This window comes from Bidens hawaiensis, unplaced genomic scaffold, assembly GCF_021521415.1.
Source record: "Bidens hawaiensis isolate Kalapana, Puna unplaced genomic scaffold, B.hawaiensis_p1.1 tig00025231_1, whole genome shotgun sequence".
NCBI lineage: Eukaryota > Viridiplantae > Streptophyta > Magnoliopsida > Asterales > Asteraceae > Bidens > Bidens hawaiensis.
In genome coordinates, this window is record NW_027494027.1 from 121,000 (window position 1) to 145,870 (window position 24,871).

At 35.5% G+C, this 24,871-nt stretch overlaps 2 protein-coding genes across 2 annotated transcripts; one reads left to right on the plus strand and one right to left on the minus strand.

Annotated features, from left to right (window-relative positions):
- Positions 1–17,369: 17,369 nt before the first annotated feature.
- LOC143571214 (uncharacterized) lies at positions 17,370–19,104 on the plus strand. Its single transcript, XM_077056702.1, has 3 exons — positions 17,370–17,597; positions 17,961–17,984; positions 18,607–19,104. The coding sequence occupies exons 1-3, from the start codon at positions 17,384–17,386 to the stop codon at positions 18,951–18,953; spliced, it is 585 nt and encodes a 194-aa protein (XP_076912817.1). The 5' UTR covers positions 17,370–17,383; the 3' UTR covers positions 18,954–19,104.
- Positions 19,105–19,326: 222 nt separating this feature from the next.
- On the minus strand, positions 19,327–24,527 carry LOC143571217 (chitin elicitor receptor kinase 1-like). The gene is made up of 11 exons (XM_077056705.1): positions 23,822–24,527; positions 22,776–22,809; positions 22,510–22,673; positions 21,007–21,209; positions 20,804–20,893; positions 20,627–20,720; positions 20,385–20,536; positions 20,187–20,278; positions 19,954–20,092; positions 19,756–19,854; positions 19,327–19,675 (listed from the first exon to the last, which is right to left on the minus strand). Exons 1-11 carry the CDS (start codon positions 24,453–24,455, stop codon positions 19,511–19,513), a joined length of 1,866 nt encoding a protein of 621 aa, XP_076912820.1. The 5' UTR covers positions 24,456–24,527; the 3' UTR covers positions 19,327–19,510.
- Between the last annotated feature and the right edge of the window lie 344 nt (positions 24,528–24,871).

Here is a 24,871-nt window from a genome sequence, read left to right on the forward strand (position 1 = left end):
GCAGTGATCCAGATTCGGGACTTGCAGTTGTTTACTACTCTGAAGTTGTGTAAATACTTAAAAAAAATGTGTGTTATTGAGACATTCTAGAGTTCATAATGTTAACACTTCTCAATCAAGATGTAAGAAAGAGAACGGGAAGAAGAGTCTAAAGATCGAAGAGTACTTACTATTTAATCAGACACTACGGGTCGAGGTCAACTTGGGGTGACTTGGGGAAAGCCAAATACGCTTTGAGAATAGATAGGAGACATCATAATCTCTGAGATTTTGCCCATTTAAGTTTTGAGCTTAATTGAACCTAACCCGTATCACATAAGCGATGAAAACCATTTTAAGTTATTTACCTGCTTACAACCTGTTTCTTTATGTCATAATACAGCTGAACATGGATCTATGTGACAGTCACTTAATTAGTATGATTCCTGTTCGGATCTTTTCTAAAACGTGGTAGTCCCTGTCAAGACTGAAATTTGATCCCGTGTACTTTATTTTTAAAATTTTTTCTACTTATGTAGTTGTATGATTTAATACCTGGTTACTTGGTCTTGATCGCATCATTTAACGCTTTAAAGGATGTTTTAAAACTTAATTGCAAATTGTTCAAATTATAGGGGTTTGTTTTGTAAAGTTTAATACCGGCGAACTTATCCATAACTTCGCCTGCAATAGGCGATGTTATCCATAACTTCGCCGGTATAACTCTGACCCTATATAAAGAAGTTTTTGGTCAAAAGTTCAGTATTACTTTTCAAAACAAACAGCGAACTTATACTCTGTAACCCTAAGCGAACTTATATATCGAATCCAATCTGTGTTTTCATTCTCAGTTTCTAATCCGAGTTATGGGTGTGTAGTGTCGATTTAATCGTATAATCACTGTCATTGATGTTAATCAAAGGTCGTTTCGACCCGTTTCGTGACCTCGGTCTTTCAAAACCTCAACACCCGATTTTCAAACTTAATTTCACGTGGTCGTAATCATATTAATCGTCTAGATCGTCTCAAAAACATGTGTTTAAGAGTCCGCATTCTCCAAATTGACCAAATCACCTCGTTCGAACAACTAAACTGTTGCCGATTCATATTCAGACGAACTTACAGTTTAGGCGAAGTTATCCTTAACTTCGCCTTAGGTTTATCTTCGCCTGATAATTAATTATGTAACACTATATGAGGCGAAGTTGTTCCCAACTTCGCCCCACCTCTAACTTCGCCTGGCCCTTTTAACTTAACATTTATCAGGCGAAGTTCAAGTTGAGGCGAAGTTGTTCCCAACTTCGCCCCACCTCTAACTTCGCCTATACAGAATAAATCACAACTTCGCTCATGGTAACAGGCGAACTTGTGATTTGCCTTGACGATTCTCTAACTTAGACTGTTTTGGTTGCAGAAATGGCTGCTGTAGCTGGAGCAGGTGGTGCAGGTGGTGATGAAGGTGGAGACAACAACCGACAGTTTTTCCCGGGGCATAACATGTACATCACATTGGACCCGGATGCGAGCGGTGTTGATGATTTCCGCGAGATCATCACGTTTCTACTCCGCTCGCGTATATTCCACGCGATTACCACAACACTGCCGATATCTTTGCCAAACATTGAAGATTTCTGGCAGACAGTGGAATATGACTGTCGAGTCGAGCCCCCGGTTATGCGTGCAACGGTTAATAATCAGATAGTTCAGTTCTCGTCTGAACAGATCAGAGTGGCTTTACAGTTTGGGGATGAAACGCGAGACGATCCTACAGACTTTGTAGCTCCATTCCGAGATGGTGCGTTTCTGAGGATGGGATATTCTGGTCCTTTGGGGGATACTCAGAGAAGCAAGGGGTTCTTGCTAGACCAATGGCGCTTTCTCATGCACGTGATGATCGTGTGTATGTCAGGGAGAAAGGCTGGTACAGACGGGATGGACGCGACCATGCAGTCGGCGATGACTGCACTGACTTACAATAAGCGTTACAGCTTTAGTCAGATGGTATTTTACGAGATAGATCGTCAGAGACGAGCGGTGGCGCGTGAGAGATTTCTTATGTATCCAAGATTCCTACAAATGATCTTGAATCATGTTGCTCCCACGTTACCTCAGCGCCGCCCAATTAGATATGTGGAAAGTGTCAGCAAGAGGATCTTCGCTCAGTGCAGATCATCGAGTGCAAGAAGCAAGCCTGAGCTCCGTCCTCGACATACTCCATTATTCGGGTACTTGATCAACCCAGAGTATGTTCCAGCTCGAGGGGACGAGTTTCGGGATCCTCAACCACAACAGGCTGGAGCACCTCAATCACCTGAGGTACAACAAGCTATACCTGCTGCTCCTGTTGTGTCACCGGAGGAAAATGTAGACCTTGATGCAGCGTTTGGCGGTCAAGGATTTTTTGATATGGAGCGTGTTGATCCTGAAAAAAATTTACAGGTCTCAGTAGCCCGGGTTTCTAGTGTGAATGTGGCTAGGGCAGCTCCGACGGTGGCTGATTCTGATTCGTCAGATGATGATGTGGCTGAAGCGAGATGAATTTTAGTTACCCAAGAACGGATACATGGGAAAAGAAAGAGAGCCGATGATCACAGTGATTCAGATTTTGAAGAAGATTTACATCAGTTGGTTCGTAGATCGAGAAGGGAACGGACATGTGCAGGATCGGGAGCTGGTGAGAGCTCAAGGGTGGTACGTTTCACTCCACCCGCACTGTCTGGTATGACCATGGTTCCGACATCATTACCAGTTACAAGGCCAAGCGCCACGGACGTTCCCGTGGTGGCTACCTCATCCTCATTCGGCCTACCACCTACTACATTCCAGCTATCGGCTCCAGAGATTGTATCTTTGTCACCTCCAACTCTTACTCCAACAGAGGTCGTAGCAAGATTTATTGAGTCGACAGTTGTAGCTACTGCAGGGTTGTCAGTTACGATACCACCTGCGGTTACGTTTACGCCTACTTCTGAGGTCCCGGTTACATTGGAAATCCCTCCTCAGTACACTCAAGATATATCACATCTGAGGTTTGATTTCGATGCAACCTTATCCGACTCGGAACGAATAGCAGCGCTTGAAAGGGTCGTGGCAGAACAATCAAGGGTAAATCTTATCCAGACCCATGCTATTCAGCGCCTCGTTGCAGAGAATCAGATACAGTCGTCCCTGCTGATCGAACATGGAAAAATAATTGATGCTTTGAAACAGTTCTTGGCATCTCAGGGGGAGACGAGCTGTAAGGGTGATGAGCTGAGGACTAAGAAGCGTAATGATCGAGACGATGATCCCAATGCATCGAAAGGTGCAGGTGGAGAGTTGCCAAGAACTGAACAAGCTCTTGGGACTTCCACATCTTAGGGGGAGTCAACAAGTGCAGCTGGCGGTTCAGGGGGTGATGAGGTGGTGGTCGTGGATGCTGAGATGATGGATGATGATGTTATAGGTGATGATGATGTGTTACCGTTTAAAGAGATAGAGAAGATTGGTGCTGAAATTATCATAGATAGTGAGATTGAAGAGGGAGAGATTGTAGAGGAGAACATTGAGCACGAGATATCGGAAGTTGATAAGGCAGATATAGGTCAAGATATGGGAAGCGATGAGACAGAATGGGAAGAGCAGCCAAGATGGAAAGAAGGCTACGCTCAGTGGTTTGTAAAGACTAAGAAACCGGCGGTCCCTACTATGTTCAAGAAAAGTTACAACATCAGGGGTTATGCTGAATCGAAAAAGGGGATAATATGCTGGTTATATGATGAGCAGTTGAGGCTCTTTGTGATTAAAAGGTATGATGGGGTTCAGTACTTCAAGAGACTGTTGAGATCGTTGAATACATTGCCTGAGTGTAAAGTGAAGGACTTAGCCAGATTGGGGTTGATAAACAGGAGTGATGATAACATGGCTAGGGTCATTGGAAAGATTGTCTGGAAGGAAAGTATAAAGGAGAAGAAGTTCGAGCTGTTGAAACCACATAAAGGAAAGCTCATTGAAGACAAAGACAGAGGAATGAGAGCAGATGGCAAGCCTTGGATGATCATGAAGTATAAGCCGATCCGGTGTCTAAAAGAAGTGCTGATGAAACAAATGCCCAAGGATGTGCTCAAGGATCTGAAGTGGTGGTACGTTGATTGTGAAACAGCTGAAGCAGTAATGGAGGATGAAGATGAACAAGAGCTGCTGAGAGTGTATGATCCAATGCACTTGGTGAATTTGTCTCAAGCTGATCTACAGGTGCTATACGAGAAAAAGATATTTTATATTCCTGCTTGGAAAGAAGAAGCGAAGAAATATCAAAGAGTTGTTTCGGTTTGTGTACGAGAATGCGTTCATGCTTGAAGATGAAAGATACAAGATTGTTGAAGATTACAAGACACGTGCTTGAAGATAGAGATATGAAGCTACTGCCAAGGGGGAGTCTGTTGGTACATGATGTCAGTAGTTCAGTGTCTAGTGTCTGTAATCGAGTTAGTTGGATTTGTATTTTGTATTAAGCGAAGTTAGCTCACAAGTTCGCTGATATAGGCGAACTTGTGGAATAAGCGAAGTTAGGGACAACTTCGCCTAAACATGTTAGGCGAAGTTGTCGACTGTTAACTAGTCTAGGTTACGGCAGAAGAGATATAGTTTATAGTTTTAAGTTTTCAGTTTAGGAGTTATTCAGTTTGTGTAATCGGTGATCAGTGAATCACGTGTTTCCAGTTGTAGTACAACGTGTCTTTGTTTATTGTAACGTGTGTTTGATCGTGTTAACGTGTATCGTCTTCTACGCTCGTATCGTCATACGTAGGGATTCCGCACCTACGTAGAACGAGATATTCCGTGTAGATCCGGCTGGGAACCTACAGCCATCCTCACCAAGACTTTTGCTAGAGACTAACACCCCTTTCAATTTGGCGTTTCTTTATGTTTATATCACATACTTTACTCTACTGGGTTGTTTTAAGACCTACCAATGCACCAATGCAATTAAGCACACAGTCTTTTAGGCTTACTTTTTGCTGAACTTGGGGTTAAAATAATCAATGTACTATCATTTTCTCTTTTTGCTTCAAAAACTCAATATTTTGAGGAGCATAAAAAATATAAAGATAAATTTAATCGCCCCAGTTAACTTAAGTTAATAAATAAATGGCTAACCTTCAATCCACAAGTGAATCATAGGACCAAGACATGCAAGCATGCTTCACAAACTTAAATAACCGACATAATTTTCAGCGAGAAAATAATCTAAAAATCTTTTTGGTTTTCTCTGTACAAAACTTTAAAACACAATATTTTTGTCTTTTCGAATTTTTCTGTACAAAACATAAATCACATTCTTTTTGGTTTTTCAAAATTTTAAAATGTTTTTGGTTTTTCTAGATATTTAAAGAGAAAAACATTAAAGAACAGAAATCACAATATTTTTGAATTTTGAAAATTTTTAATGTTTTTGGATTTTATCTATACAAACGAAAGCACATTCTTTTTGTATTTTCAATACTTTTAACCCCCTAAAATCTAAAACATAAAAACAAATAAGACTAAATCTATAAAGCAATTAAAAGATAATTATCCTAATTGTAGGATCTCAGCAAGGGTCTTCAATCCATTTAAACCAAGCAAAAAAGTAAAACGTGTTTTATCAAACGCTTTGGTAAGTAGATCGGCTTTTTGAAAATCTGTATGTACTTTCTCAAGATCGATTAATTTCTTTTCATAATCCCGTATAAAATGATATCGAATCTCGATATGTTTCATTTTAGAATGTTGTACGGGATTCTTGGTGATACTGATAGCAGCAGAATTATCAATCAAGATGGGAGTAGTAAGTAACTTCAAACCGTAGTCGCGAAGATGTTGTTGTATCCACAGAACCTCGGAACAGCAACTCGATGCTGCAACATATTCAGCTTCGGTGGTTGAAGTAGAGACCGTTGTCTGCTTCTTACACTGCCAGGAAACAAGCCGGTTTCCTAAGAATTGACATCCTGCAGTCGTTGATTTGAAGTTGATCTTGCATCCTCCATAATCTGAGTCTGAGTAGGCGGTAAAATCGAAAGAATTATTATTGGGGTACCATAACCCGATGTCAGGATTTCCCCGTAGATATTGCAAGATACGCTTGACCGCTGCCAGGTGAGTCACTCGGGGACTAGCTTGGTACCTAGCACACACACAAACAGCAAACATTATGTCGGGTCGAGAAGCAGTTAAATACATTAGAGAACCAATCATAGCACGATAAAGGGTCGGATCAACGGTATCCTCCAATTCATCCGGTGATAAATTGTGACCCACTGGAAGAGGAGTTGAAGGGATTTTTCCGGCAGTTATCTTGAATCGGCTCAAGACGTCGTTTACATACTTAGTCTGATGAATAAATATTCCCTTATCAGATTGATGAACCTGCAGCCCTAAAAAGAAATTCATCTCTCCCATCGAGCTCATTTCGAACTTTGTTTGCATGGACTTCTCGAACTCCTTACATAAAGTGTCGTTTGTAGACCCAAATATAATATCATCAACATAAATCTGGACTAGAAGAAGATCGTCACCAACAGCTTTATGAAATAAAGTACAGTCAACAGTTCCTCGTTTGAAGCCATTATCAGTCAGATGGTCGGCAAGCGTGCCATACCAAGCTCTCGGGGCTTGATGTAGACCATACAGGGCCTTGTTTAAACGGTAAACACGGTCAGGATAATCAGGATCTTCAAAACCAGGTGGTTGTTGAACAAACACTTTCTCATGTAGTTCACCATTGAGAAAAGCACTTTTGACATCCATTTGATAAACCTTGATATTCTTGTAAGTAGCATAAGCCAGGAAGATTCGAATTGACTCTAATCTTGCAACTGGAGCATATACCTCAGTATAATCAATACCCTCTTGCTGATGAAAACCTTGCACCACTAAACGCGCTTTGTTTCTGACAATCACCCCTCGATCATCCTTTTTGCATTTAAATACCCACTTAGTCGGAATAGCTGTCTTGACTCTAGCAGGCTTGTCTATTAAATCCCAAACACCTAATCGTGCAAATTGCTGTAATTCCTCTTGCATAGCTTCTACCTAAGAAGGATCTTCAAGTGCCTTACGAGCTGTTGTTGGCTCAACTTGAGATAGAAAGCAATTGAATTTAGCAATATTCACAATTCCCGAAGAGTGTAAATTAATGTAAGCACACAATACGTTATTGTCGCTTGACGAAGCAACTTGATGACGTGTTCGAACGCCCACATCAAGTTCTCCAATGATATTGTCCTGTGGATGATATCCATGAATCCGAAGAGTAGGATTTTCAGGAACAACAACATTGTCAAATAAATTAGTGTAATGTTCACCTAACTCGGGAGATGAAGCATTATCACTATCAAGATCAATAACTTGAATCTCAGCTTGATCATCATAGGAAGAGGTAGAGGCACTATCAATAACAACTGGAGGAACAACTTGAGATTCTTCAGTTGTAGCATCGGGTTGAACTTCATCTGCATTAGTATTTGAAGATCTTGGAATGTTCAAGTGTTCTTCAAAGTAAGCTCTAACCAGATCTTCATCAATGTGATCAGTTGAAGGAGTAAACAAATTAAATAAACTATCATAATCAAACATCCAGTCTGGACCTCTCCCTTGAGGAGGAGTTGTGTACTTTTGACAGTCCACATGGTACCATTCTTCAACACAGCCAGATGTAAAATTAAATACTCTTTTCTTTGGAGACGCATATCCCAAGAAATATCCTTTGATAGCCTTTTCTTCAAATTTACCCGAATCCTTCTTCAACATTGTACACGGACACCCAAAAGGTTCCAAGTACTTTAAATTAGGTTTTCTGTTATTTAAGATTTCATAGCTTGTCTTCTAGAGTCGTTTAACTGTTAGAACCCGATTTAGTGTATAACAAGCTGTGTTCACTGCTTCACTCCAAAATTGAATTGGAAGCTTTGAATCAGCAAACATTGTGCGTGCAGCTTCAATCAGAGTTCTATTTTTCCTTTCAGCAACACCGTTTTGTTGAGGTACATAAGGTGCACTATATTCTCGGTGAATTCCCTTTTGAATACAAAAGAAATCCAAAATAGTGTTTTTGAATTCAGTACCATTATCACACCGGATTCTCCTCACCTTTTGTTTGTACGGTGATTCGATCTTAGTAATAAGGTTTTGTACCAAAACAGGTGTTTGATCTTTTGAACTCATAAATAACACCCATGAATATCTTGAATAATCATCTGTCACAACAAGACAATACCAGTCTCCAGAAATACTCGTACGATTCACTGGACCAAACAAATCCATATGAAGTCGTTCAAGAGGAGTATTAATGGAATTCAATAACTTAGATGGATGTGTCTTCTTCTTCTGCTTGCCCTTCTTGCATGCAACGCAGTGATCAGATAACTTAAAGTTCTTTAGCGAGACACCCTCAACTAAGTCATTTGCCATTAAATAATTCATCTTTCGAACATGTATGTGACCCATTCTTCGATGCCACAGAATCGAGTCTTTCTCAGTTGCTTTTGAGACAAAACATGTTTCGACCGATGTTGATATCGTTGAACTCATGTTTAAGACATAAATATCATTTGATCGTGGTGATCGCATGACAACCATGTCCTCGGGAATAACGTAACCCGGTTTCAAGATAAGACACTCTTTGTCAGTAAATATTGTAGTGTACTGTTTATCACAAATCTGCGATACACTCAATAAGTTATGATCAACCTTGTCACAATAATTTACTTTTTCAAATGTAATATGACCATTTGAAACGTCTCCCTCTTGTGTGATCATGCCCCCAGAATTCCCTGCAAATGCTACATAACCCCCTTGAATATTTCTAACGTTGGATAAGAGGTCGAGATTTCCGGTGATATGACGAGAACATCCACTATCCATGATCCAGTTTTCACCAGAAATGGTCTTGGATGAACCCTACACATAAACAAAAGTGATTAGTTCAAAAAGGCAGCCCAGGCCTCAGTCTTGGGCACCTTTTGGTTTTCTCTTTGATCATTAACATTAACAGATTTCAATTGTTGTTCAGCCACTTGTGAATAAGTTACAGGCTTCTTAGACTTTCGTCTTAGATAAGCTGCCTGAACAACATTTGAATTTCTGTTTTGACATAAAGGTTCAGTTGGAATGAATTTTGGTTTCACTTGACCGTGTGTCTCATTGATCTGAAACACCTTCCGAGGATTCACATCAGAGAACAAGATATGAGTATCATCAGCATACGACATTTGTCGTTTCAGATGCTCCTTAACCACTGGAATTGGTTTAGATTTGTCCTTGATAAAAGGATGAAGATTCTGGTAGTTCTGTTGATTACAATTTCTCACAACATGACCTTGTTGACCACATAAGAAACACGTTCTCATGTCAACATGATGATGTTTAGAAGAATTTGGAATAGATGATTAATGATGACTCAAATTCTTAGTCATGCTCTTAGCAAACTCATCAGATAATTCAGATTTTTTCTTTAAATAAAAATCTAAATTAGAACTGTTTGAGAAACTTGTTAGTGTATCTGTTCCAGTTGACTTAACAAAGTTAACCTTCTTAGCTTGTTTTAAAATTTGTTTTGCATTAGTCAAAGAATCAGATGAGACTGATGTTTTCGCTTGAGCATACACACGTTCAAGTTCACGAACCTTGGAAGCTTCATTGCAAAACACACTCTCAATTAGCTCAGGCTTAATGATACTAATTGGAATATCATTTTCAGTGAACATTGTGTCCATTCCCTTTAACTTAAAAACTCTAGCAGCAGATGGCTTAGAATTAGAAGGATTAATGAAATGCATTAAATCCTCATCAGAAATTTTCGGTTTAACTGACTTCTTTGCCTTCATAGAGTTCACTTTCTTTGAATTTTCCTTTTTCTCTTGAGGTTTGTGTGAACCATACATTGCTTCCTCAAATTCGTGAGGTTCGCACAGAATATGATTAGAACTGGGAATGTTCTTATTCTTGTGTATAATCTCTGGTTCAAACACATCCTCGATAATGACCTCGTCATTGTGTTCAACAAACACCTTTTTGCTTTGGACATGAGATTTTTGAGGAGCAACTTGGGGTTTAATAATTTCAAGTTTAACCATTTTTGGTTTTTCAGAAATTACCGATTCCTTTTGAATCACATCTTCTTCTTTTCTTGCAAAAGGATTAATTTTATAATCATTATGAAATGGTGGTGGAATTTCAACAAAACCAATACCTTTCTTAGAATATTTTTGTTTTCCAGAAACTTCAATAATTTCATTCAATAAAAATGAAGAATTTCGAAATTTTCCCAACTTGTTCTTCAACTCAAGAACCTCATTCTCAAGCTCAGTTATTTTAGAACGATGTTTCAAGATTTCCTGAAACTTTTGTTCATTAATAGTCATTTTCACTGATAACTTGGCTTTGAGATCATGATTACTTGTCGACAATGCTTCAATCTTTTCTCGAGATTTCATTTGAGACTCAAGAGATTGTCGATAAGTGTCCTTAAGAGAAGCAATTTCTCTTATAAGTTTATCATTTTGATTTTTTAAAGCTTCTAACTTAGAATTATTAGATTCACAGTTAACACATGATGCTTTAACAAATGAAGTAGAAGAGATAGAATTACTAACCTCATTGATCTTAGCCATGCAAGCAAACATTGATTCAGAAGACTTGTCGCAAGAATCATCAGAATCAGATCCAGAATCATTATCTGAAGACATCACACTAGCAATAGCATCTTGACAATCTTCATGTAACCCAAACATAGCTAAATTTGCTTGAACATCATTGCACAATAGCCTTTGAGACCAATCAGTTCCATCTGCTAACATCGCTTGTGTTGTAGAAGTAGACGGTTTCTTTTCAGCATCACTACCTCGTGGTGAAGAAGCATTTTGACTTTGACCACGAGGTCCAGTGTATTCTTTTCTTGGTTTGTCGCATTCCTTCGCGAAATGACCGAACTCTTGACAATTATAACACTTCACCTTCAATTTGTCAAAACCTAACTTCTTGTTTAATGCTGGAAGATCTTTACCAGTTCTTTGCATGAATATTTTAACTTTACGAACAATCATGGCCATATTCCATTTCAAATCCATAATCTCTAGATCATCCGGATCTATCTGATCATAATCCTCATCTGTTAACTCACTCGTGGCAATTTTACTACTCACCAGATTTTCATATGAGGACATAAATGCTGTCAGAAAAGCAAAGTTTTGCTCAGCTTCTTTCATATTCACACTAGAAGGTGTAGCAAATGGATTAGTACTGGTAGAACTTCCAGAACCACCTGAATTACCAGCAGAGTAGAAACAAACTTTTGGATCATTAAATATAGCAGATTCTTTTTCACTTGCTGCATGAGTAAGGAAAGCAGTGATTGGTGAAATTGTTGAACTGAGAGGCATACTTCCACCATAGAAAGCCGGATCTTGATTTTCTTTTGAAGACTTTTGACACTTAAGATCATATTCTCTTGCTTCGATCTTTTGTAGGAATTCAAGTGCTGTCAAATCTTCATTCAGAAAATAATCATTTTCTTTCAAAACCATGAGAAAGGTTGAATAGGAACTAGGAAGCACACTCTTGATAGTGTCAATTTTATCTCTTTCAGAAATTTCCATTCTCATTTTATCCATTTCAGCAATCAAATGACTAAATCTGGTAGTCATTTCTTCAACTGTTTCTCCTTTTAATAAATTAAAGTTTCGGAATTGAAACTTGAGCATCACTTTCTTACTCTCAGCTGTGTTTCCCATGCTTCTCATACGCAGATGTTGAAACAAAGATGCACATCTCTTGATACTTCCAACTTGATGAAAAATATTCTCTGGTAAAGCCATAGTCAATGTAGAATATGCTTTTATCTCAATTTCTAAAGCTTTCTTCTTCTCTTGTGAGTATTGAGAGACAGCCTTAGAAGTATACCCAACAGTATCATCACCAATCATTGGTGCAACATAAACCTCATCCAGACAATATGAACAGTCAGGATGAACCGATCCTAAATGTGCACGAAACCGAGGTTCCCATTTGGCAAAATCACTGAACTTCATCAATCTCGGACATTTAGAATGTGAACCAATCTCGGTATCAAGTTGCAACATCTGTTGCGTCAACATATTTTGAGACGCCAATGCATACATACCAGCCATCTTTGAAAATAAATAAGTAATAAAATATCTTAACGAATCAGTTGAACAGTAGTAGCGAATGGTGAACAGTTATAACGAATTGTGAACAGTTGTAACGAATTAAGACTTAACGAATCAAGTCTTAACGAATCAGAAGAATAGGTTAACGAATTAAAAGTCAACTAAGCGAGTCAACCTTAACGAATCACAACTAATGAATCACAAGTCAATTTAACGAATTGACTAAACACATTGACCAAGTCAACTTAACGAATTGATCAAGCGAATTGACCAAGTCAACTTAACGAAATGATCACACGAATTGACCAAGTCAACTTAGCGAATTACTAAGAAGAGCTTAGCGAATTAAAATAACGAATCAGCTACAGTTGATAACGAATCAACACTATAGCGAATTACAATATAACGAATCAGGTTGTTACAACCGTTTGTAACAAACTTGATTCCTTTCTGCCACGTGGCAAAAAGTTGTTATGGCACAAATTCCAAGACAAACACGTGTCAAACGAATCAGTTATCTAGTTAACGAACTAGATAACACGAATTAATTAAACCACACGAATCAGCTAGCGAACTGATTAGCGAATGGCAAGAATAGATAGCGAATCAAGTTAAAGACATAGCGAATCGCCTGAAACTTTATAGCGAATTGCCATCATCTTCAAATCTTCAAATATTCAAGAACATATTTCCAGAAATATGAAGTTCAAACCCAGAAACATATCCATTTCAGATCTGTAATACACACTCAAGTCTTAACCAATTTTAACAAATAACCTACCAAACTCTTCGTAATCACACCGCGAATCCAAACCAACACATCTCGTAACCAATTAACACCATACACGAACCAAATTCGACCAAAATCAAAACCATGTTCACGGACTTAAACCAAAAACCCAATACACATCCCAAATCCAATTCACAACTCAATTCCACACAATTGAGCCTCAATAATACCTTACCTAAACCAATTTCACTCTAATCCATTCATAATCAATCCAAATCAACTCCAATTGATTCAAATTCAAAATAAACATAAAACTATAATAATAACAATCAAAACCAAGTGAATTGAGCCCCGAAAGCTCTGATACCACTTGTTTGATCCCACTGATTAACACTCGTTCTAATCAATACCTTAGATCTGATTCAGATCCATATATATATTGATATTAATTAAACGGATCTAACTCGTTTATACCTTAGTTTGATTGTATATATATTATAGATATAAGATTACTGTGAAGCTTGAGAGAGAGAGAGAATACTTTAAATTACTGAGTTATATTAAGTCTCTCAAAACTTCAACCACTTTACAAGTGAACAGTGGTTCACTATATATAGGAGACGATCTGGTTCGCTAACATCCCCTAGCGAACCAGACTCCCCTTCGTTAACTTAATTAACTTAACGAACCACCCCCTGATTCGTTAACATCCCCTAACGAATCAGGAGGGAATACATTATAAAGTCCTAGTTCGCTAACATTCCTAGCGAACTAGACATAACCTTAACGAACTAGTCTTAGTTCGCTAACATTCCCTAGCGAACTAGACTAAACATAACGAATTAGATAAATAACATTAAATATTACATTAAAATAATCAAATAAACATTTAACGATAATTACAAAGACTCGAGACGCAAAACCGTGCACTAACAGGTATCTCTATTATATATATATATATATATATATATATATATATATTATCCGTAATCTCTATATTAAATCCGTAATCTCTTCTATTGATGAAATAACAAATAATTAATTAAATTATTTACTATATATTATCTATAAAATTAACACAGGTGGTGAATAGGGGTGTACACGGACCGGACCGAACCGAACGAGAGCATGTCTGTGTTCGTCCGTTAAGCTTTTGACGGAAAAACGGACGGTTCACGAACACTCTACCGAACGAAAATTCATGTCCGTGTCCGTCCATTAAGAAATTGAGTTTGTCCGTGTCCGTCCATGTCCGTCCGTTAATATTTTAAACGGACGTTAACCGACAATAATGGGCAAACGGACACTAATGGACATTAATGGAAAAACAAACATGTGAACATTAATGGACAACGAACACTAATGGACAAATATAAACGGTTGCATATTGACACCAAACATATATCTAAACAACTTCACATACAAATTAGGAATTACACCATATAATATCCAAATATACTTAACACTTAATATATTAACATAAAGTGGATCACTATAATATAAGAGACATCAAACATATGTAGTAATATAAAAGTGTAATTAATAACACTAGAAATTCTGCAGTTAAATTACAATACTGGATAGATATAAACACTAACGATACCTGACGGACATTACCGGACGTAATCGGACGAACGTTACCGGACGTTCACGAACACTATCGAACGGACTTGGCTCTTGTCCGTGTTCGTCCGTTAAGCTTACCGAACGAAATTTTTGTGTCCATGTCCAGTTCGTTTATTTAACGGACGAACATAAACGAACTTCTTGCCGAACGGACGCCCGGACGTCTGGTTCGCTTACAGCCCTAGTGGTGAATGAAATCAACCAAAAAATAACAAAGGTGGTGAATGAAATCAACAAAAAATAATACAATTTTCAAAAAATTACACTTTTAGCTAAATGGAACATTAAAATATTACATTAGTTAGAATATATTTTTTGTTATTTAATTAATCTAAATTTACACTTTTAGCTAAATGGAACATTAAAATATTAAAATATTACATTATTATTTAAGTATTCAAAATGAAAAAATAAATATTAAAGGAAAGAGAAAAGATAATAATTAAATAGCATTGATTAATCTTATTTTAATATATTATTGATTTATTTTATTCACTTAAAAATTAGAGAAGACATTGATATATATAAAAAGTATGAGAATCAATCAATAAAAGAGGGGTATATAGACTTAAAGTTTAATGCTTTAATAACGTAGTTAGATTACTTTGCCAATGTATGATTAACTTCTGCCTGTTAATATATTTCCTATAACTTTTTCCACACAATAAAAAGTCATGTAAATCATCCGATTTGTTCGGTCCATCAACCAAAAGTTGGGTGGCTGTTGACCCATGTAGCCCATTTGTTAATCTTTTCTAACTTTATTTTGTCACGTCTAATTTTATTATGGGTTGAAATATATACAAATTTTAATGGATAAAAACTTATTATCACGTCTAGAGTAATTTTTTTTCTGATTTTAAAAGTTACTTTCAATACAGAAAAAAAAAACTAGTTATATTATATTATTTTATTAAATAAAAATATGATTTGGTTTGGTTGTGAATGGGAGTGTAAATTTAGGTTTGGTTGGATTGTATAGGTGGGAGTGAGAGAAATTAGTATTTTAATGAAACGACTAGGGTATAGCCCGTGTTACACACGGGTGGAAAAACATGTCAACAAACATAATAAATTTAAACAACAAATTCAAGCAACACAAAATTTCTTCAAACTTTTGGACCAAAACGTTAACCATTTACATTGTCTAGATATTAAAAGTTAAAAGTTACAATAAGTTAATGTACATCGAACAACCAAAAAACATCAACAAAAGACATAAACATGTTCTTTCATATTAAACCACCATCAACTTCTTCAAACATTCTACCAAAAGAAACTCATTTTGCTTCACCACCTAAAAATATAATAAAATAATAGCATCCAAATTAAATAAACCATAATAACATATTTAATAATGAGTAACATCTGAACATTAATAAAGTTGTTTTTATTAAAACAAAATAACATACAACAACTAACAAAGTAAAATGACAACATAAAACATCTTTCTAACTTAAATCATTAAACCAAAAAAATATATCAATAAAAACATTTTTTGGCCGTCATTTTATACCTAACAAGTTTGATACTCTTTTAAAATAACCCGTTTTGAGATATTTTCAATATATTTACAAAATATAAAAAAAATTGGAATTAGTCAACTTTAAAAAATTATGATTTTTTTTTATTTTTGACCAATCTTGCAACAAACTTTTAAATCACTGACATTAATATTTTGTTAAACTTGCAAAACATAAAAAAAATTACAATAAATGAATTTTTAAATAACTTTGAAAATACTAAAAGAATTTATGTTGACTTTGAAAATGTTTAAAGGTGACAAAAATATTATACAAAAATATATATACCATATAAACATGTATTTTAATAGAAAATATATTAAAAACAATTAAATTAATTGTTATATTTAAATGAGAATATTATTAAAGACATTGCTAATGAACGTATATGAATATCCCGTACAAACAGAAAATGTAATAGACACGTATTTAAGATATTGACATTTTATGCTGAGTATATATTAGGAAAATGAATTAAATTAGAATATATTAAATGGTTATTTATGTTATAAATTTGTTTACCAAAATTTCTGAAACTATCAAAACTAATAGTCGGTCAACAATATTAAAGGAAGTTATTAACTTTAAAAATTTTAGAAAATATCGGCCCGCATTATAATCAATTCCAAAAATAAATAAATAAATAAATTATACTTAACTTATTTATTTGAATTTCGAATTATTAATTTGAATACACGTAAAAAAATAATAATTATAAATAATGACTTTCAACTGTATTATATGATTTGATTAAATTAGAATATAATAAATTGTTATTTAAGTTATAAATCTGTTTACCAAATTTGTTAAACGAAATTTGTTATAGTCAAAGATCCTAAATACAAAAAATATTACAAAAATCATGACATAATGTAATATTGAAATTATTAGTTTTTTTAGTCGATCCATAATTAATATTATTTTATTACCGTTAATGAAATCTGCATTCAATTTTGTTACAAACTCATTATCATTAATTGTGATATTTATGTCTAATTATAAATTGGTCAAACATATAAGATAAGAAGATTGTGGAGATTGGAAACTAATAAACATTATAATATTGAGAATGAAAACCAAAATTTTCCATAACCAACTATAATATATCTTTTTTTAGAATTCAAATTCAAATAATATTTCGATTTTTTATAGTGCATTAATTGTTACAGTTTTCATGACTAAATATTAAGATTAATAGATTTTGCTTTTTAATGGTATTCTTAGATTATGGGTTGAGTTTGGTTGTAAATGGGAGTAGGCTAAAGAAAGTCACCGCAAGGGACCATTTCTGCACTTTTTTCAGAAATTTCGTTTATCATATCATATATTTTTGATCTTCTTCAAGATCAATCATTAAAATTAGCATTTTGATAGTGATGGCACCGAACAGGTCTGGATCTTGCAGTCGGACGGTGGCAAAGTTCGGAATCGTGTTCTTGGGGCTGTCGTTGGTAGGCTATCTGTTGGGTCCGCCTCTATACTGGCACCTTCTAGAAGGTTTAGCCGCAGCATCTTCGTCCGTAGCCGCAGCATCTTGTCCTCCCTGCAGCTGCAATTGCGATACCCGACCCGATATCTCTTTTCCCCAAGGTGGGTTATTCTTGATTTTATTTAGATTTCAATTTCTTATTAAAGATTTGAGCTTCAGATTTCATGTGGGTTTTTAGTTCTTTTAAAGAATTATTGATATTCCATTGAAATTGAACTGTTTTTGCCAAGCGCTGGGAATATTATTAGATTACAAATATCTTTCTGGCATTAAATTTGATCAAATAATTACCTGACTTTGATTAAGAAGATTCTTAAACTTGCAGTAATGGTTTGAAAACACATGTTTAAATTACCCTACCCTTCCTCTGGCTGGTTTATTTACTACATTTCTCGTATATGTGTCATTTGTTACTGTAAAACCATAGTTGAAGCCTACTGATAATGGGTCTGTGTTTCCTGCAGGACTTGCCAACAGTTCCTTCACAGGTTAGTATTACCAGGGGAGTAAACAAAACGAGCCCGAACTTGTCTAGGCTCGATCTTGGCTCATGAGTTGTTTTCAACCTTAAGCTCGGCTCTGACCGGACTTGGCTCGTTTATTATTTATTAGTTAACTTATACACATTTATAATCATGCTGTAGATATATTTCAGTTATAACTTTTTATGTATAGCGTAATATAGATTATGTAGTTATTTTTATTATAATTCTATATATAATAATAATAATTATAAAATACATATATAATTAAATGAAAATTATATAAGTAATATACTTGTTTAGGCTTGCGAGCTAGCTTAGTGAAGCTCAGGCTCAAGCTTATATATAAACAAGCTTATTCTTAGGCTCGAGCTCGTTTAAGCTCAGCTCAATTGCAAGGATATTTTTTGTATAGTTTACTTATTTAAGTATAAGATAAATACTTTAATGTTTTACTCGGTGTCCTTATTTTAGTCCAAATTGTTGAATTTCTTTAGATAATATCTTTTCAAGAATTTTTCTATACCAAAGTGTTCATCTTGTCACATTGGTTTAGTTAGCTTTCTTAAAGAATCATTATTGCTTGTAGAATCTATCAGTTTAATTAGTTTTGTTCTGATTAAACCAGATTGTGCAAAACGCGATCCTGAAGTGAACGAAGACACAGAAAAAAACTTCGCAGAGATTCTTTCAGAGGAACTGAAACTGCGTGAAACCGAAGCTGTAGAAAGCCAACAGTGTGCTGACATGGCGTTACTCGAGGCTAAGAAGCTGACATCACAATATCAAAAAGAGGCAGACAAATGCAACTCAGGAATGGAAACTTGCGAAGAAGCCCATGAAAAGGCGGAAGCGTCTTTATTGTCACAAAAAGAACAAACTGCAATGTGGGAATTAAGGGCCCGCCAAAAAGGCTGGAAAGAAGCCGGTGATAGGTCCCGCACGCAGCCTCGTGGAGGTGTTGAGACCTTTTGATGGTCTTCAGCTCATTCAATTGTATGAAACATGTTTCCAAGTTATTTTTTTGGTATCATTGCCACAAATGGAAATTTATATTTGGTAGATAGTAGTATAGTAGTTAGAGGTGAGAAAATGGTTTTTCAGTGTTGTTCATTTTTGTCTGAATTTGTTTTTAAGTGATGCCAACTTTATATGTATGTAGTGTACTATCAATTTTTTTATAAAATATAGCAACCATGAATTCAAAGAAGTTGAATCATGGGAATTGTGTTTGGTATAATTTGTTTTCTATGACTGTTTATGATTTACTGTTAGCATAATAACAAATAAAAGAAAAAAGTAAATATAAAAATGAATCTTCAAGTGTACTAAAAAAATAAATAAACATACAATGCATTTCTCTTTTTTCCAATTTTCCATACATATTATGTCAAATAATCCTCAGCATAAAACAATAAATACATACAATATTCGACAGGGTACCTTAATACATTACATTACACATGCACAATTTAAAAGAATCAAGAAAAATATACATACATACAAAAGAAAACGATTATAATTTCCGGTCACTATCTGCCAGACATGAGGCTCACAATAGTCTGGTTTTCATAAAATGAGCCAACATCCCAATCTTCAGTTGATGATGAAAGAGTCATCAACGCCACCACAATAGATCTCATACTTGGCCTTAATTGAGGATTCTCATGCGTGCACGCTTTCGCAAGTTGAGCCATCTGCAACCAAGTTTTCACAAATATTATTATGTTAACAAAAGTTACCTTATTTATTTTAATAATCATGATAAAAGATTTACCTTACGAACTGAATCGTGAGGATAGTTCTCCCCAAGTCTAGGATCAATCATTTTGACCAGGTCATCTTTTGGATCGGGCTGACTGAGAACTTCTTCAAACTGCAAAGCATCAATAAGATTTTAACTTGTTAGTTGCTATTTAGTATCCTAACAATAATAACATTAATAATTATATAATATGTACGTAATTAAACTCACCAAGGCAACTAGACCCTTCGACTCAGCAACAGAGCCATTTGCTTTAACAATGGCTTCTTTAGCTGATATAAGTTCATAAAGTACAACCCCAAATGCATACACATCCACTTTTGGAGACACGTCACCATACCGTGCATACCTGTATCCAATATTAGATAGAATATATTAGTTAGGGTCATTTTGGTAAAAAAGACATGCAAGCTGAGTAAATGTGATACAATAAGAAGATTTACTCTGGTGGCATATAACCAAATGTACCCACGAGACGTGTAGGAAAAGAGTTACTTCCAACTTCAGTCAGCTTTGTTAAACCGAAATCCGCAACCTATAGTAGACATGTGGCATCAGTAAATCAGAACCGCCTCAGGTGGTCAGCCAATGTGAAAGAACCATGATAGCCATATAAATGGACAAAAACAAAATATGCATACCTTTCCATGAAAGTTCTTGTCGATGAGTATATTTGCTGATTTAATATCACGATGTATATATACAGGGACAGTGTGTTCATGAATGTACTCGAGACCCCGTGCTGAATCAAGGGCGATTTGGACTCGGGTTGACCATGGTAGCGGGTCCCTTCCTGGAAATTATAATTAAAAAAAATAGAACTTACTTTTGTTTGCATGCAATTAGCATTGGAAATGAACTGTAATATTTATACTTAATTGACCTGATCCGTGTAAATGTTGACTCAAGTTTCCATTTTCGATGTACTCGTAGACCAAGAAAAGGGATCCCTCAACACAATATCCAATCAAACGCACCTGCATTTGATATGTGATCAAATCATAAGACTTCATATATCATCATCAAGACAACAATATGGATATGCTTAAAATCATCTTACCAGATTTAGGTGATGAACATGCGTTAAAACCTTTAGTTCGGCTAGAAATTCTCTTGATGCTTGCATATCCATCTTCTTGATTGCAGCTTTCTGAAGAAGTTTGACAAATTAGAAAAGCCACATGTAAATGGCAGATAGACATTAAATAACATTTTAATACGGCCTCCCATAAGTTCAGTTTTGAGTTGAAAGACTATAATCACCTCGCCTCTGAGTTCAGCATAGTAAACAGCACCAAAACCTCCTTGACCAATCTTATTAGCAAGACTGAAGTCATCTGTAGCTGTTGAAAGCTCTTCATATGAGAACTCAACTGATTTGTCAACTGTTATACCTGTAAGCCCAGGTGAGGCACCAGCAGGACCACCACTAGACTCTGAACCTCTAACCAACGAACCATTGCGCGCTAAGTTGGCTACACAACACAAGTAAATTAGTCAGCACACAGTTACCAGTAATATTAGTTTGCTGCTTTGATACTAATGAAAAGTGAAAGATAGATGGTAAAGTAGCCTTGGATTTACATCCATGTTCAAATAAAGTTGAGGCCATACATAATGAGTTATATATCATCATAAAGTCATAAACTATGTATTATTACAAGACTCTCTTGACATTTTGATTTGGATGGCCTTCAGTCCATTTGACCAGTTTTCATTCTAGTTAGTTTTTTTAATCTGACCGGCAAGTGAAATACATAACTAAAATTGACGCATTCACCCCTAAGAGGGATGAAATTGCCACAATATCTGCTAGAACTTCAATTTTCGCTTGTCCCATAATAAATGCAACAAAACATTTTTGGCATAACTACATTCAGAAAGGTACTTGATAGTGATTCAAAAATATTAACGGCATTGATTTGGGTCCACAAGATTCTTCTATAATTTTTTTATTGAGGGGTATTTTAGTATTTTAAACAATTGGTTAAACCTTATTTGTAGATTGAATACCCTTTACATTATTTTTTTATAACTTCTTGTGCAGGGAGGATTATTCGTCTCGTTCTTTGGGTATATAACAGGTCTCGTTGATTTTGCCATCTTAATCGAGGTATTCTTTTATATAAAACAACTTCGGTTACTTTCTTTCCCTGAATTTATTTCATTTGATAATTTTGTTATTTTTGTGATTAATCATAGGCCTCATAATATGGAAGGCCCAAAAAACATTTATTTAAGGATGATGGATTTGAAAACATATGAAAGATAGATTTAAAATGTTATGCTGTATGCCAAAAACATGCTATTTAAACGAAAGTAGAACATAAATTTCATGAGAATTGTAAAATTCACAGAATTGAAGGATCTAAAGAATTGTTAAACTTGAACACTATAACCACTCAATAGTATTAAAACTCCAAAATAAAGAAGCTTTCCATGTAAGAATAAAGTAATTCAAAGTTACAAGAGAAAATTAGAAGTGCCACTTCAACACATTTACTTATGAACACGTTGATTTGGGTTGATTTGATTTGTAATCCTAACCAACACATTCACAATTTTTGAAAAGAATGAAAAAAAAACGTATTTGCAAATCAAGTCAACTCGAATCAGCCCCTTTTGACCTGTATTAAAACCCGGCCTACTTCAACCCACATATGTTTTGACACATACCCAATCCAACTCGACCCGACCTACCTGGCCCGACCGACACCTCTTGGAAAAACAGATGACAAGCAGTAGAGCATAAAGAATCAGATATACCTTGATCGGGCATAAGTTGAACCTGTGCATTCTTTAACAACGCTGAGCTCGATTCTGCCTTTTTCTTTTTATAGTATCCAAAATAATAACACCCTGCAAGTAGCAGCAACACAGCTACTATTGCTATAACTATTCCACCTATGGCCCCACCTGATAAACCTGAACTGCAAAAGATAACAGGATTGGGGAAAAAAAAAGTTGTTAAAATGATAATAATAGTTGTCTGAGTTTAGCAAATAACATGCTTATCAAGGGAAAAAATATACCTGCTTTTTAAGGACGGATAATTTCCATTTTCATCTGCGAAACAGCAAAACATCACCCGTTAACCAATTTTGTAACTAAAATTTCAAAATCTAGTTAATGATTTTAATGTTAACTGTTGTTGCATTGTTGACATAAGTAACAAATGAAGCTAATTTAATATAACTATTGCCATTAGAGTTTAGACACTTACTAATGTCGGTTTCTATCATGTAAGTGTACTTTTTTGAGATAGCTTTATCCATTCAATTACTAGTCTTATCTACTTATTGCAAAATTTGATATGTAAAACTATATCTATGTCCCTTCATCTGGATTATGTGAGGTGTTGCTCTATGTACAACCAAATAAGCTTTATATACAACCAAAAGATGCATGTCTTACTCTTCATCATGCAAACCATTCATAATCTCTTCATTCTTTGGTCCTCTTTTACACATTAATCTCCTACAAGGTCGGTATTTAACTATCTACTAAATATTCTATGTAGTGCTCCTAACTTTGACATAAATATGCACAATTTCCATCAATTAACACAATAGCATCATCTCTAGATCACATAATATTAAGTCAAAAACAGGACTATCTATCAGCAATAAACCTAACGATAAACCTACAAATAACTATGAAATATGAGAAAGCCAAAAGGGACACATCATCTAAAGAAGGTAAATATGTAAAAAACAAGAATGATGACAAGCCGTAATATCACATCAATCTATAAAACAATAATAATTAAAAAAACAGTTCCAAATGCTAACCTTGTCCACTAGTAATACACAGCAATCCGCTTCCAAGGGTATTAAAAATAATAATTCAAAACGGTAGCTTAATGATAATTACTCGAGTGTTGGCATAATTACTATAATCTCTAATGTATGTTACACTTGTCACGTTAAAAACTATTTGTACCAGATTCCACCCCTATAAGTCATAACCATCACAATAATATATCTCTAGATCACACAATAATATCAAGCCAAAAACAGGAATAATATCACATCTATAGGTAGCTAATAAAAATAAAAAAACAGTTGCAGATACTAACCTCTTCCAGGAATATACACCAATCCACTAGTAAAATTAGCACCAGGATTATAACTCCGAATCAACTCCGAACTAAGATTCGCAGCCGAGGCAATCGAGTCCAAAGTATCCTCCGGGCGAAGCGGATACGTCACAAACAAACCGTAGTCCTTGGAAACCGACTTATCTCCACAGGAACAATTCACCGTGACGTTAAGCGTACCAGAATCCGGTATACGAAATTCATCAAAGTTATTAAACTTGCGAATCCATGCGGCAGTGGTCAAATTCTTGTAATCCTGTTGTGCAACCTTGTCATACGTATCTCTGGAGGTAAGATTGTGCATAAACACATGGCCTAAGAACTCGCCGTTAATACAGTCGCAGGAAAAGGGAATATGAATCCTGGAAAAGGCCTGGAAGCTATCCTGACTACGGATGTTTGGGCTATATTTGATAATATTATTGACGCTAGTGTCGAATCGGTTGGAAATTGGGATAAGTTCTTCACCAAGTTGGACGTAGTACGAACCAAGGGCTAAATCACAGCCTCTGGTGCATCTGGATTGACAAGATTGGATGAAAAATAATAATAATAATAATAATATTGAGGTTAAGGCTAAGAATAATCGGAACCCTAGCTTGAGCTCCAGCATGGTTGTTTGTTAGGGTTCATGTGATGAGGCGTTGACCTGATTGTGATGTTGTTCAGTTGGGAGAATTGAATGTAAATGAATGATGATGAGAAAATTATTAATTATTGAATAATAATAATAATAATAATAATAATAATAATAATAATGTTGGAATATATGCTGCCTGTAAGAGTTTTGATTGACTGAATAAACAAATGTGTGTCGGGTTTTGATGATTGAATAGTATGACAGTTGAATGTTGCCGCCATTGAGTTCAGGTTCCGTGTTTTTTTTATTCCACATCCTTTTTCACTTCCGTCTTTTAAACGTAATTTTTCATTTTCATTTTCATTTTCATTTTCACAAATTTACATTCAAGAATCCATCTTTACCTTAATAGTTTTTTTTTTCTTTTTTACTTTTCATTGACCTCTCAA